Genomic DNA, 16028 nt, shown 5'->3' on the forward strand with positions numbered 1-16028 from the left:
AAATTCAAAAATTCGTAAATTCGTAAATTCAAAAATTCGTAAATTCGAAAATTCGTAAATTCAAAAATTCGTAAATTAGAAAATAAGAAAGAAAATCCGAAAATTCTAAAGATTAAGGCCCAGATTCTCGTAGGAGATATGACGGCGTATCTCCAGATACGCCATCGTATCTCTGAGTCTGAGCCGTCGTATCTTGGCGCCTGATTCAAAGAATCAGATACGCCAGAATTTGTATAAGATACGACCAGCGTAAGTCTCCTACGCCGTCGTATCTTAACTGCATATTTATGCTGGCCGCTAGGGGCGTGTACGCTGATTTACGCCTAGAAATATGTAAATCAGCTTGATACGCCAATTCACAAACGTACGCCCGGCCGACGCAGTACAGATACGCTGTTTACGTTAGGCTTTTCCCGGCGTAAAGTTACCCCTGCTATTACCCCTGAGGCGTAGATGAGGCGTACCAATGTTAAGTATGGACGTCGGAACAGCGTCAAATTGTTCACGTTTTATGTTGTTTGCGTAAGTCGTTCGCGAATAGGGCTGTACGTCATTTACGTTCAAAAGCATTGGCTTCTTGCGGGTTAATTTGGAGCATGCGCACTGGGATACTTTCACGGACGGCGCATGCGCCGTTCGTAAAAAGCGTCATTTACGTGGGGTCACATTAAATTTACATAACACACGCCCACATCTTCCACATTTGAATCAGGCGGGCTTACGCCGGCCTATTTACGCTACGCCGCCGCAACTTTGGTTTGAGAATACTGCACTTGCCTGTCAAAGTTGCGGAGGCGTAGCGTAAATAGGATACGTTACGCCCACACAAAGATGCGCGCTTCTACGTGAATCCGGGCCTAACTATTTAACTAATAATTTACGATAATAATAATTACAAAAATTTGTAAATCCGGGAATTTGTAAATTCATGAATTCGAAAATTTGGAAATTAAAAAATTTGGAAATTTGAATATTCGGAATTCGAAAATTAGAAAATTCGACACTTCGACACAGATTTGAAAATTCGGAAATTCAAAAATTCGGATATTCTAAATTTCTAAAATCCGAAAATCCAAAAATTAGAAAGAACGCAGGGACTTAATTAAGAATGACGACCTCTATTCGTAGCGTGGATCATGGCTTGAGTGATTTGAGTGGGGAGGGAGGGAGATTTCCAGGCTTTTGCAATGGCTTGTTTAGCTGCTGTGGTGATGAAAAGGAGGAGCTTAAAGGGGTTGTAAAAATAAAAGTTTTTTCACCTTAATGCATTCTATGCATTAAGGTGAAAAAACATCTGCAGATTAGAGGCCCCCCAAACCCCCCCTTTACTTACCTGACCCCTCGAAAGTCCCGCGCCGTGAACGCGCAGGCTTCTCGGCCGTCTTCCCGGCTCATTCATTGGTTGATTGAAAGCAGCGCAGCCATTGGCTCGCACTGCTGTCAATCACATCCAATGACGCGGTGCACCAGGGGCGGCGCCGAGTGATACAGTCGGCGGCTATGGCCTCCGGCTGTATCACAGGAGCGCGCCCGCAAGAACTCAACACCGAGCTCGCATGAAGGTGTTGAGTCCTTGTGGGGGGAGCCAAGACAGCCGCCGAGGGACCCCAGAAGACCAGGTTTGGGGCCACTCTGTGCAAAATGAGCTGCACAGTGGAGGTAAGTATAACATGTTTGTTATTTTTTTTAACCACTTAAGACCCGCACCAATATGCAGGTTAAGGACCTGGCCCTTTTTTGCGATTCGGCACTGCGTCGCTTTAACTGACAATTGCGCGGTCGTGCGACGTGGCTCCCAAACAAAATTGGCGTCCTTTTTTTCCCACAAATATAACTTTCTTTTGGTGGTATTTGATCACCTCTGCAAGTTTTAATTTTTTGCGCTATAAACAAAAATAGAGCGACAATTTAAAAAAAAAATGCAATATTTTCTACTTTTTGCTATAATAAAGATCCCCCAAAAATATATAAAAAAACTTTTTTTACCTCAGTTTAGGCCGATACGTATTCTTCTACCTATTTTTGGTAAAAAAAATCACAATGAGCGTTTATTGATTGGTTTGCGCAAAATTGATAGCGTTTACAAAATAGGGGATACTGTCATTTTATGGCATTTTTATTAATAATTTTTTTTTATCACTAATGCGTTTTTTTTCCGTGACTGCGACATTATGGCGGACAGTGATTTTAATAATGCTTAAAGTGTAACAATAAAACTGAAATATTCCTTTAAATTTCATACCTAGGGGTGGTGTCTAGTATGCCTGTGAAGTAGCGCATGTTTCCCGTGCTTAGAACTGTCCCTGCACAAAGTGTCATTTCTGAAGGAAAAAAAGGCATTTAAAATCACTCACGGCTATTCATGAATTGTCGGCTCCCGGCAATACAGAGAAAAGTCTTTGAAAAAATAAATGTGTGGGGGTCCCCCCCAAATTCAATTGCCAAATATCCATACCAGACCCTTCAGGTCTGGTCCTTTATTAAAAATAAAAAAATAAAAAAAGATTCCAGCAGGGGTAATCCACTCTCGGTCTCCACTCCAGTGCTGTCGGTATCCTGCGACGGGTGATCTCCTCCTCTCCGGGGTCCAGTGATGAGAAGATCTCCTCTTCATCCAGGTCCAGGATCCAGCGATGCGTGTGGCCACAATGCCCACTGGCCACTCGCGATCCTGGGCATGAGAGGCAGAACGGGGATCTGTGTATTTAAACACACAAATCCCCATTCTGACAGGAGAGGAGAGACAGATCTGCTGTTCCTACTAATCAGGAACAGCGATCTGTCTCCTCTTCCAGTCAGTCCCACACCCCCCACAGTTAGAAACACTCACAAGGGAACACTTTTAACCCCTTGATCGCCCCCTAGTGTTAACCCCTTCCCTGCCAGTGACATCTACACAGTAATCAGTACATTGTTATAGCTCTGATCGCTGTATAAATGTCAATGGTTCCCAAAAAAGTGTCAAAAGTGTCTGATCTGTCCGCCGCAATGTCGCAGTCCCGCTAGAAAATCACAGATCACCGCCATTACTAGTAAAAAAAATGAAATAAAAATGCCATAAATATATCCATTATTTTGTAGATGCTATAACTTTTGCGCAAACCAATCAATAAACACTTATTGCAATTCTTTTTGTCCAAAAATATGTAGAAGAATGTATATCGGCCTAAACTGATGAAGACATTTCTTTTTTTTTGGGGGGGATATTTATTATAGCAAAAAGTATAAAATATTGTTTTGTGGGTTTTTTTCCAAAATTGTCGCTCTTTTTTTGTTTATAGCACCAAAAAATAAAAACCGCAGAGGTGATCAAATACCACCAAAAGCTCTATTTGTGGGGGGAAAAATACATCAATTTTGTTTGGGTGCATCGTCGCACGACCGCGCAATTGTCAGTTAAAGCGACACAGTGGCATGTAACTAAAAAATGTCCTCGTCATTAACCACTTGGGTACCGCCACACGAAGATATACGTCGACAGAATGGCACGGCTGGGTACAAGGGTGTACAGGTACGTCCCCTTTAAGAACCCAGCCGTGGGTCCCGAGCATGCCAGTGTCCTGCGATCGGGTCACAGAGCTGAAGAACAGGGAGAGGTAAGTGTAAACAAACCTCTCCCCATTCTTCCTAGTGGGTTGTCAGTGATGGTCTGTTCCCTGTCATAGGGAACAACGATCAGTGACGTCACACGTCCAGCCACACCCCCCTACAGTAAGAATCACACACTAGGGAACACTTAACCCCTACAGCGCCCTCTAGAGGTTAAACCCTTCACTGCCATTGACATTTTCACAGTAAGGCCGCGTACACACAGTCGGTCAAAACCGATGAAAACGGACTGAAGGACCTTTTCATCGGTCCAAACCGACCGTGTGTGGGCCCCATCGGTCAGTTAACCTTCAGTCAAAAAAATTAGAACTTTCTTTAAAATTGAACCGATGGACGCCTAACCTATAGGTCAAAATCAATGGTTAGTATGCAAAAGCATCGGTTAAAAATCCACGCATGCTCAGAATCAAGTCGACGTATGCTTGGAAGCATTGAACTTCGTTTTTTTCAGCACGTCGTTGTGTTTTACATCACCGCGCTCTAACCGATGGTGTGTAGGCATGACGGACCATCAGTCAGCTTCATCAGACCGTTCTCATCGGATGGACTGATCGTGTGTACGCGGCCTTACAGTGCATTTTTATAGCACTGATGGTCCCAAAAATATGTCAAAAGTGTCCAATGTGTCCGCCACAATGTCACAGTCATGAAAAAAATCGCTGATCGCCGCCATTAGTAGTTAAAAAAACTTATAAAAATTCCATAAAACTATCCCCTATTTTGTAGACGCTATGGGCCAGATTCAGGTACAAATCCGGCGGCGTAACATATCGTCTTTACGTTACACCGCCGCAAGTTTTCAGTGCAAGTGCCTGATTCACCAAGCACTTGCGTGTAAACTCACGGCGGTGCAATGTAAAGCCGTCCGGCGCAAGCCCGCCTTATTCAAATGGGGCGTGTACCATTTAAATTAGGCGCGCTCCCACGCCGGACATACTGCACATGCTCCGTTTTTAAATTCCCGCCGTGCTTTGCGTGAAGTGACGTAATTTTTTTGAACGGCGACGTGTGTAACGTACTTTCGTATTCCCGGACGTCTTACGCAAAAAAAAAAAAAAAAAATTTGAAATTCGACGCGGGAACGACAGCCATACTTTAACATGGCTGGTCTAAAGTTAAGCCATGAAAAAGCAGGCTTAACTTTGCGACGGGAAAAAATGACTTGCGACGACGTAACGCACGCGAGTACCTTCAAGGATCGCCGTAAAAGCTAATTTGCATACCCGACGCTGGAAAACGACGCAAACTCCACCCAGCGGCGGCCGAAGTATTGCAGCCTAAGATCCGAAGGCATACGAAGCTGTACGCCTGTCGGATCTTAGCCAAATGCCGTCGTATCTTGTTTGTGAATCACAAATTAAGATACGACGCGGCAAATTTGAAAATACGCCGGAGTATCAGCAGATACTCCGGCGTATTTCTTCTGTGAATCTGACCCTATAACTTTTGCGCAAACCAATCAATAAACGCTGATTGCGATTTTTTTTTTTACCAAAAATATGTAGAAGAATATGTATCGGCCTAAACTGAGGAAAAAAGTATGTTTTTTTTATATATTTTTGGGGGATATTTATTATAGCAAAAAGTAAAAAATATTGCATTTTTTTCAAAATTGTCGCTCTATTTTTGTTTATAGCGCAAAAAATAAAAACCGCAGAGGTGATCAAATACCACCAAAAGAAAAGCTCTATTTGTAGGAATAAAAGGACGCCAGTTTTGTTTGGGAGCCACGTCGCACGACCGCGCAATTGTCAGTTAAAGCGACGCAGCGCCGAATTCGCAAAAAGTGGCCTGGTCCTTTAGCTGCATAATGGTCCGGGTCTTAAGTGGTTAAGGGGGAAAATCTTCCGGGGGTGTAGTGGTTAATTTGCATCTTTTTTTTTTTATGGTATCATAATGCATTGAACTTTTAAGAGCATCAGGTGGACAACAAAAAGGAATTGATACAGTAGAATGAAAAGAAAGAAGGAAAAAAATAAATAAAATGCTTTTAGCACATATTTTAATAGAAAATTATTATTATTAGAAAATCTTTTCAGGCAGCTATAATACAGGAGCTTATTTTCCTCTTTACTACGGCGAAATAAACTTGAAAATTCTAAATCTCTGCGCTACACGTCTTTATAAAGCGAGCACAGAGGGCTCCGATCTCCGACAGACGCGGCAGCTCACACCATGTGAAGTCATGTTCACATTTCTTGCTCGGCATTTGTTCAGATTTATGAAAATATTTCATTTGATAAGAACTATGTGGCAAAATTTATTTCTGCTTTTAATACTATGCCCAGAGAGTATCTGCGATCCATCGCCAGCGTGTGACCTGGAGATCGTACCGGCGTACGAGGATTACGAATATGTTCAGGATGGAGACATCATCATCGGAGGAGTCTTCACCGTCCACTGCCTCATGGCCGGGTACACGATCCCTGAGAAGCCCAATGTCCATGCCATGTTCTGTCTAAAGTATGTAACTTGAGCAAAAAAAAATAAAAAAATGAAAGTCTATTGAAACTCATACCTGTAGGGCCCGGGGGTCTCCAAATCTACGGCTCGTGGGTCACATCCAGAGCTTTTTTTCTCAGAAAATAGGTGCAGGAACTCAACCACGACCCCGTTCAGATTTCACAAACAGTAGAAGGGTCTTAAAGGGGCATTAAATACCAGAATTTCATTACATACAGAGTGCAGAGTTCAGGGGGTTACACACAGAGTGCAGAGCTGTCACTTGTAAACACAGAAACCAGACTTCTGTGTTTACAAGTGATTGTGGTGAGCAGGCACCAAAGGGTCTGAGCCAGAGGAAGTGGAACTCAGTTCCACCAAGTTCCCCCTGAAAAAAAGCCCTGGTCACATCCATCCCACTACAAGATTTTATATGGCCTGCAGCTAGGGTCAGTGTCCTATCCCTGTACTCAGATTGAGGGTTCTGATTAGCAAAGGCTGCCCATTGTCTCCGCTGACCTAATGTCAGGGGCCCGGATTCAGAAAGGAGATACGACGGCGTATCTCCGGATACGCCGTCGTATCTCTGAGTGTGCGTGGTCGTAACTATGTGACTGATTCAGAGAATCAGTTACGCATAGATTTCCCTAAGATCCGACCGGCATAAGTGTCTTACATCGTCGTATCTCAGGATACATATTTACGCGGGCCACTAGGTGGCGCTTCCGTAGATTTACGCGATGAATATGCTAATTAGGTAGATACGCCGATTCAGAAACGTAAGACCGGCCGGCGAATTTTTTTACGTAGTTTACGTTAAGCTTTTTCCGGCGTAAAGTTACCCCTGCTATATGAGGCGTAGCTAATGTTAAGTATGGACGTCGTTACCGCGTCGAGTTTTGAAAATTTTACGTCGTTTTGGTGAGTCGTTCGCGAATAGGGCTGTACGTAAGTTACGTTCACGTCTAAATCAATGACGACTTGCGGCGTAATTTCGAGCATGCGCCGTTCGTCAAATACGTCAAATACGTGGGGTCACAGTGAATTTGCAAAAAACACGTCCACATCATCCCCATTTGAATTAGGCGGGCTTACGCCGCCACACATACGTTACGCCGCTGTAACTAAGGGCGCAAGTTCTTTCTGCATACGGAACTTGCGCCCTAAGTTACGGGGGCGTACCGTATATGTGATACGTTACTCCGCGCCGACAGATACTGCAATGTATCTGAATCCGGCCCCGGGCTGCCAAACGTCAGTAAATTTACTGGCAGTTTGTAAAAATCTGTGATTTTTTACAAGTGTCTGTTAATATCAGGGGCTAATAATTTGTTATACTGTGTTACATAGTTACATAGGTGTGCGCAGCCTATTACATTAGGGTGTGCACCCCAAAGCTCAAACACACATGCGTGTGTATATATATATATATATATATATAGGGCAGTAGGGCAATGGACAGTGTCAGTAGTACAGTTGATGGTGTCAGTGGGCAGGGACTGTTGTCAGTAGTTTCTTTTTATTTTATTTTATTATTTTATTTTATTATTTTTATTATTATTACTTTTTATTTTATTATTATTATTATTTTATTTTAATATTTTTATTATTATTACTTTTTACAATTTTTATTTTTTTTACAATGGCCCAGATTCAAGTAGATTTGCGCGATATTTGCGGGGGAGCAGGGCAACGATTTTGCCCTGCGCCCCCGCAAATATTTTGCGCTGCCCTCGATTCACGGAGCAGTAGCTCCGTGAATTGCGAGGGCGCGCCGGCGAATTTGCCCGGCGTAAGCGCGCGCAAGTTAAATGATCCCGCCAGGGGCGGGAATCATTTAAATTAGGCGCGCTCCCGCGCCGAGCGTACAGCGCATGCTCCGTCGGGAAACTTTCCCGACGTGCATTGCGGCAAATGATGTCGCAAGGACGTCATTTGCTTCTAAGTGAACGTGAATGGCGTCCAGCGCCATTCACGTTTCACTTACGCAAACGCCGTGAAATTCAAATTTCACGGCGCGGGAAGGCCAGCTATACTTTAGCATTGGCTGCCCCTACTATTAGAAGGGGCAGCCTTGCGCTAAAAGTAGCCGTACGGAAACTCCGTACCTGGCTTGCGCGGGGCCCGCGCAAGCTTGTGAATCAGTGGTAGTATGCAATTTGCATACTACACGCTGATCACAATGGGAGCGCCCCCTAGCGGCAAGCACAAGAATGCAGCCAAAAATCTGCGAGGCATAAGAGCCTTATGCCGCGCAGATTTTAGCCTGCAGTCGGTGTAACGAGGTTCCTGAATCAGGAGCACTCGTTACACCGGAGCAAGTAAGCACTTGCGCTGCGTAACCTATGGTTGCGCGGGCGCAAGTGCTTCTTGAATCTGGGCCAATATTTTTATTTTACAATCTTTTAGGAGCACCATTGGGGGAGGGGGGGTGGGCTTTGGTGAGATTTCAGGGGCCTAAACAGGCCCCTGATATTTCATTTTTGAGCTGAGGACAGAGATTCCTGAGTCCCTTTCTCTGCAGCCAAGCGGCAGGGGGAATCTGTCCAGCACAGGGTGATTAGGGTGTGCCTGGGCACACCTGGCACACCCTGTGCGCACGCCTATGCATAGTTACATAGTAGGTGAGGTTGTAAAAAGACACAAGTCTATTAAGTCTATCAAGTCCAATCTATGTGTGTGATTATAGGTTAGTATTACATTGTATATCCCTGTATGTTGTGGTCGTTCAGGTGCTACTATGCATGAATCTATCCATTGCATATAGGTAGTGGTGAGGAAAAAGAGGGCGGTGCCCAGGCGCCCATGACGGATGGGCTGTCCTGTTGCAAAAAGGCTCTGGCTCTCAGTACAAACGCCCACTCCAAATTCAAGAAACAATGGGAATCGTGGATATCAATGCTTCCCAATTGACTTCCTATGTTACAATTTGTGGTTGCTTTCATCCTATTGCTACTAACCTTACGTTTGCAAAAGGTTTTCTCTGTATAATTTTGTAATTGTTGTGTTAACCCCAAAGGCCTATCAGTGTGTCCTTTATACTCTTTGGCACGTTTTATATAAACTCAATAAAATCTTAATTGATGAAAAAAATCTATATCAGACCATTATTCAGGTAAGCAGCCTGGATGGCCAGGAAAGGGGAGCAGTTGACCTGTGACATATATGGCCATATGTGATCAGTGACCCCGCCCAGGATGCCTGCCAGCTACTTCACAATTTAAAACAAGTCGGCGAACAGCAAGAAGCTGTCATAACCAGTAGTGATACCACCACTAAATGAATGACCTCCTTCTGCAGTAGCCAAAGGTTCAGGCAGGCGGGTGGGTGAACTGACCAATACTGGCCATTTAGTGTGTCCATTCTCTGCATTCAGCAAACTGCAAACATCTTGGGTTGAGACTGAACTCATGGATGACCCGAACAGTAGCTCCTCCCTAAAGATACTCCATGTAACGGTCAGGGGTTAACACCGTTTACGATATTCCATTCCACCAACCCAAGACAGCTTATTCCGACACTCCACAATCCAGCAGACACGATCCATATGGATTTTCCCAGAATAACGAGACACAAGCTCTGTTCTCTGGTTCCAAACAAATGACTACTTTAATGGTAAACTCAGCTCTTCTTATACAGTTAGCAACCAAATATGGACAACGACTCAACTCCACCCACAACATGACACAAGGAACTTCAATACACATTCCTTTAGATGTAAGTCAGACTTTCTGGCAATGAATCTACATGAGTCAATTACTATAGCTGACATGGCAGACATCATGGCCCAGATTCAGTAAGCAATTGCGCCTGCGTAACCATAGTTACGCAGCGCAATTGCTACTTGCGCCGGCGTAACGAGTTCTCCTGATTCAGAGAACTCGTTACGCCGACTGCAGCCTAAAATCTGCGTGGCATAAGGCTCTTATGCCACGCAGATTTTAGGCTGCATTCTTGCGATGACCGCTAGGGGGCGTTGCCATTGTGGTCAGCGTATAGTATGCAAATTGCATACTTACGCCGATTCACAATGTTGCGCGCCCCCTGCGTACGCAAGTTACGTCGTTTCCCTACGGCGTGTTTAGCGTAAGGCTGCCCCTTCTAATAGCAGGGGCAGCCAATGCTAAACTATACCCGGCGTTCCTGCGTCGCGACGTTCGAATTTTACGTTGTTTGCGTAAGTGAATCGTGAATGGCGCTGGACGCCATTCACGTTCACTTTGAAGCAAATGACGTCCTTGCGACGTCATTTGCCGCAATGCACGTCGGGAAAGTTTCCCGACGGAGCATGCGCTCTACGCTCGACGTGGGAGCGCGCCTAATTTAAATGATTCCCGCATTTACATTGCGCGCGCTTACGCCGGGCAATTTTGCCGGCGCGCCCTTGCAATTTACGGAGCTACTGCTCCGTGAATCGAGGGCAGCGCAAAATATTTGCGGGGGTGCAGGGCAAAATCGTTGCCCTGCGACTCCGCAAATAGAGCGCAATTCTTTCTGAATCCGGGCCTGACTTTTAGAGTGTGTTAACTCACAACACATTAGCATCACTAGAACTTTCACACAATACAGGGCTAGTTAGCATAGCACCATGAAATATCTTAGGAGCCAGGCTTAATTAACACAATAGACAATAGAATGCAATCACAGCAAGCTTTCATCACTACAGCCAGGTAGCTGGAGGTGATTAACATCAATTAACATCTCAACAGTCTATGTTCCACATTGAAGGAGACACTCTATTGACCTGTTGTGTTCAGAAGGAACAACTTGTAATATTTCAAGATATCCTGCAATACATGAATTATCATTCCTGTCCCATCTCATGTAATCCATGATATCAGTTCTCAGTCATCCTATGCCCCTAGTGGACATAGGATGACCCTAGACCCAAGAGTCATTGGTGAAGCTGGCACAGGAGTACCCCACATCCTTCAAGAGCCTCTGGGTCCCACGGGCCATACCGTTACACTCCAGTTTACAAATTTTTAACAAATATAACAAGTGCTTTTTAGATCTGCCAGGAGTCCAACTTTAAAGGGTGACATGTGATTGGTTGGCATAAGCTTTCTTCATTTCCGTTTTGTCACTAAACCACTAGGTGTTGGGAAACTGATGACCTCTTGTATCCAAGCTACTAACTCATTATATCAACAGACCCTTGCTTCATTACTACAAGAAACTTCAAATGTTCCTTTTTGCCATTGACCAAATGAATAAAAATCCAATAATCCTGCCTAATGTGACCCTAGGATATCATCTTTATGACTCGTGTTCTGATCCCAGAAAAGCCATAAAAAGTGTCTTACAGATTTTATCCGGACCGGGAAAAACTATCCCAAACTATTCTTGCAGAGACCACCAGAAATTAGCAGGTTTTATTGGAGACGAGACTTCAACCACAACCCTGCCTATGGCCCAGATATTATCTGTATATAACCACGTGCAAGTGAGTATAAAATAGCATGAATGATGTCTTAAAGCGGGAGTTCAACCGAAAAAAAAAATTTAACATTAGATTGAGGCTCGTTTTGTCAAGGGGAATCGGGTGTTTTTTTTACAATCGAAGCCGTACTTACCGTTTTAGAGATACATCTTCTCCGCCGCTTCCGGGTATGGGCTGCGGGACTGCGCGTTCCTATTTGATTGACAGTCTTCCGACGGTCGCATACATCGCGTCACGAGTAGCCGAAAGAAGCCGAACGTTGGTGCGGCTCTATACGGCGCCTGCGCACCGACGTTCGGCTACTTTCGGAAAATCGTGACGCGATGTATGCGACCGTCGGTAGACTGTCAATCAAATAGGAACGCGCAGTCCCGCAGCCCATACCCGGAAGCGGCGGAGAAGATGTATCTCTAAGGCCCGGTACACACGAGCAAACATGTACGATGAAACCGGTCCGTCGGACCGTTTTCACCGTACATGCCTGCCAGAGGGCTTCTGTACGATGGTTGTACTAACCATCGTACAGAAGTCCGCGCGTAAACAATACGCGGGGCGTGTCCGCGTCGTCGCCGCGGCGATGACGCGGAGACGTGGGCGGGCCTGCCATTTAAAGGCTTCCACGCATGCGTCAAAGTCATTCGACGCATGCGAGGGACGGCGGGCGCCTGGACATGTACGGTAGGTCTGTACTGACGACCGTACATGTCCGAGCGGGCAGGATTCCAGCGGACGGTTTTAAAACACGTCCAGGAATATTTGCCCGCTGGGAAAAGGCCCGGCGGGCAAATGTTTGCTGGAATTCGGCCCGCTCGCGCCTACACACGACCGAACATGTATGCTGAAACTGGCCCGCGGACCAGTTTCAGCATACATGTTTGGTCGTGTGTATGGGGCCTAAAACGGTACAGCTTCGATTGCAAAAAAAACACCCGATTCCCCTTGACAAAACGAGCATCAATCTAATGTTAAAAAAAAAGGTTTTGGGGTGAACCTCCAACTTTAAGTCTCAGCTGCTTTTTTTATTTTATTTTTTTGCATGCCTTTTTTTTTATAAAAAATGTACCAATACGTGAAACGAGTGCAGTATATATATATTGTGACTGTATGGCGCTCTGTCACAGTGTTAAAAGACAGTCTGGGCCGGTTTTGTAGAGAACAGGCACTGATAATACTCTTAGGAGAGTCGGGATTAGAGTTCAGGGCTCCACCACACCGAGGAGTCCATGTGTGTTGAAAAGGAGCAGAGAGGTGCGTGTCTGCACCGTGCTGTCTGGGACAGGACACACAGAGGCCCGAGCGACAAAGCAGCAGTGAGCTGCAGGAAAAAGCTGTCAGAGTTACAGCGTTTGTACACGAGCGCAGGAATGTTGTGTTAGACGGTGACCAATGGTCTCCAACCTGCGGCCCAAGGGCCGAATGCGGCCCTTTGCTTCCCTTTATACTTCCTACTGACACCAGCAATGGAGCACTATCCCACTGATACCTATAATGTGCACATTTCCTCCCACTGATGCAAATGATGGGGCACTATTCCTCCCACTCCCGAGTGCTGTAATGCCGTGTGTGTGGTGCGCAACGACTTATATCGGCATGGGGCGAGGTCACCGGATGATCCCCTACAGTTAGAAAAACATATGAGGTCACACATAACCCCTACAGCGCCCCCTAGTGGTTAACTCCCAAACTGCAATTGTCATTTTCACAGTAATCAATGCATTTTTATAGCATTTTTTGCTGTGAAAATTACAATGGTCTCAAAAATGTGTCAAAATTGTCCGATGTGTCCGCCATAATGTCTCAGTCACGAAAAAAAATCACTGATCGCCGCCATTAGTAGTAAAAAAATAAATAAATAATAAAAATGCAAAAAAACTATCTCCTATTTTGTAAACGCTATAAATTTTGCGCAAACCAAACGATAAACGCTTATTGCGATTTTTTTTAACCAAAAATAGGTAGAAGAATACGTATCTTTTTGGGTGATATTTATTATAGCAAAAAGTAAAAAATATTGGTTTTTTTTTCAAAATTGTCGTTGTTGTTTATAGCGCAAAAAAAAAGAACCGCAGAGGCGATCAAATACCACCAAAAGAAAGCTCTATTTGTGGGAAAAAAAGGACACCAATCTTGTTTGGGAGCCACATCGCAAGACCGCGCAATTGTCAGTTAAAGCGACGCAGTGCCGAATCGCAAAAACTGGTCAGGTCCTTTACCTGCATAAAGGTCCGGGTCTTAAAGCGGAGGTTCACCCATGGAGAACACTTTTTCCCCTTAGATGGATGCTCGTTTTGTCTAGGGGAATCGGCTATTTGTTTTAAAATATGACCTGTACTTACCTGTTTACGAGATGCATCTTCTCCTTGGCTTCCGGGTATGGGCTGCGGGACTGGGCGTTCCTTCTTGATTGACAGTCTTCCGAGAGGCTTCCGATGGTCGCATCCATCGCGTCACGATTTTCCGAACGTCGGTGCGCAGGCGCAGTATAGAGCCGCACCGACGTTCGGCTTCATTCGGCTACTAGTGACGCGATGGATGCGACCGTCGGAAGCCTCTCGGAAGACTGTCAATCAAGAAGGAACGCCCGCTCCCGAAGACCCATACCCGGAAGCGACGGAGAGGATGCATCTCGAAAACGGGTAAGTACGGATCATATTTTAAAACAAATAGCCGATTCCCCTAGACAAAACGAGCATCCAGCTATGGGGAAAACAGGAAAAAAACCACAAATGGGTGAACTCCCGCTTTAAGTGGTTAAGTGGCGGAACAGCCGCTATGATCGTTCTTATGGTGCAGGGAATCACCGGTTGAAACCGGCAATATCTGAATGATGCCTGTAGCTGCCCCCCAGGGCCGTTTGAAGGAATTTGGGTGCCCCAAGCAAGAAGCGGGGGACGGGGTGTTGCTGAGCTTCAAGTTGAGAAGCAGGGGGTGGGGGATGGGTTGGTGGGGGACAGATGCAGCTGCCGCCGAACACCGAGAGGTACTTCTTTACTTCTTCTGTCATTGCAAGTTGATAAGCGGGAAGCGGGGGGGGGGGTCAGGGGGTTGTCGCTGTGCAAGCTGTGGAAGCATTTTGTTTTAAATGCTCATTGATTCTGCTATAAACTGGGTAGTACTGATAAGCGCGGGGGGGTGCGCTGCTGCCTCCGCCGAACGGGTAGTGCTTCTTCTGATAAGCGTCGGGTAGTACTTCTGAATGCCTGCCTCCCCCCCATGTTCTTTTTAACCCCCCCTACCGCATACCGCGCAGCAGGAGATTCATTTTGCTGTTCCTGGCCGGACTGAAAGGAAGTGAGCACTGAGCACCGGCCGGAACTGCAGGAGGAACTTGGAAGAGGCCAGCTCGGGGGGGGGGGGGCCCAAGCAGTTGCTTGTTTTGTCTGTCTTGTTCTGACGGGCCTGGCTGCCCCCATCATTCAGATATACCCCCACAAAGCCCAGGACGTCAAGCGGTTAAAAGAAGAAAATGTGAAGCTTTTACAATCGTTTTATTAATGTATTCTCTAATCCTAGTCACCAGTTTTCTTGGTTGGTGACCCACGTACTGGTGGGCATTCCAGTATGTAGGGGACAAGATGACAATTTAGAAAGCCATGTCTACCTAAATCCTTTGAAGCTTAGACATCTCTTGTAAGTTTTTTGCCTCAATGTTGAAAGACGTCTCCCTTTATTTTAGGTCACTTTTGGGTCAATTGGTGATCGGCTCGAAAGAGCTTTTTTTCCCTCTCTTTACAGTACAGTTAATGACTACTTTATGATTTATCGTTATATATCAGAACTTATCAGATTTTTTGGATGGACTTGGGTTGGAATAATAACATCTGCAGATGAAAGTGGAGAGAGAGCATCGTTTCTGTTATTAAGAATTTTGTCAGAATTTAAAATCTGTGTGGCCTTTATAGCAAATCATGGTATCAGTGTATCAAAGCCTGAAAGTCGTGCTTTGGAAAGTGTGTATAACGCCATTAAAAAATCAGCGGTAAAAGTGGTCATACTCTGTGGAACATATCATGATTTAATATTTGAATCCTCACTGAGAAGATTATTCAGGGACATAACATTGATCCTCACTCCCAATTGGGCCTCAAGTATTGTTCTTATAGAAAACTATCCGGAGATGTTGAATTGTAGCTTATCCTTAAACTTTAGGTCCGAAGCCGATAAGAATTTCAAGAATTTTGTTGATGGTTTCCATCCAATGATCCGCCCAAAAGACAAGTTACTTGAAAATCTGTGGATGACGACACTTTTCTGCTCGTCAGGAAACAAGAAAAAAGATACTTTGTATGAAGACATTTATCGTATTTCTCTTCACAATTGTACGGGTCAGGAACATTTACCGAACCCCGGAGATTATTCATCTAACTGCACTACAGATCCCGTGTATTACGCGGTGGAATTCTTGGAAAAAAGTCTGCGTCTTCTGTACTCATCCCAGAATTATTCTTCTCTTAAAGGTCAGGCAGACGATAAGGAAAAATACAGACACAAGGTGAGCGCAAATGTGGCCAAAAATAGGAGAGGCCTTTATTAG

At 45.0% G+C, this 16028-nt stretch overlaps 1 protein-coding gene across 1 annotated transcript; it reads left to right on the forward strand.

Annotated features, from left to right (window-relative positions):
* Positions 1-5857: 5857 nt before the first annotated feature.
* Positions 5858-16028, forward strand: LOC120917409 (vomeronasal type-2 receptor 1-like). The gene is made up of 3 exons (XM_040328684.1): positions 5858-6072; positions 11335-11497; positions 15171-16028. Exons 1-3 carry the CDS (start codon positions 5858-5860, stop codon positions 16026-16028), a joined length of 1236 nt encoding a protein of 411 aa, XP_040184618.1.

The sequence above is a fragment of the Rana temporaria genome, chromosome 11 (assembly GCF_905171775.1).
Source record: "Rana temporaria chromosome 11, aRanTem1.1, whole genome shotgun sequence".
In the NCBI taxonomy this organism is placed as follows: Eukaryota; Metazoa; Chordata; class Amphibia; order Anura; family Ranidae; genus Rana; species Rana temporaria.

What these genes read in the sequence shown, in the direction of transcription:
- LOC120917409 (XM_040328684.1), top strand. Translation starts at nt 5,858, where the DNA reads ATGTGGCAAAATTTATTTCTGCTTTTAATACTATGCCCAGAGAGTATC. An exon ending in CATGCCATGTTCTGTCTAAA is followed by an intron (nt 6,073 to 11,334) that starts GTATGTAACTTG and finishes TTCTGATCCCAG; the next exon opens with AAAAGCCATAAAAAGTGTCT. An exon ending in CTGTATATAACCACGTGCAA is followed by an intron (nt 11,498 to 15,170) that starts GTGAGTATAAAA and finishes CCTTTATTTTAG; the next exon opens with GTCACTTTTGGGTCAATTGG.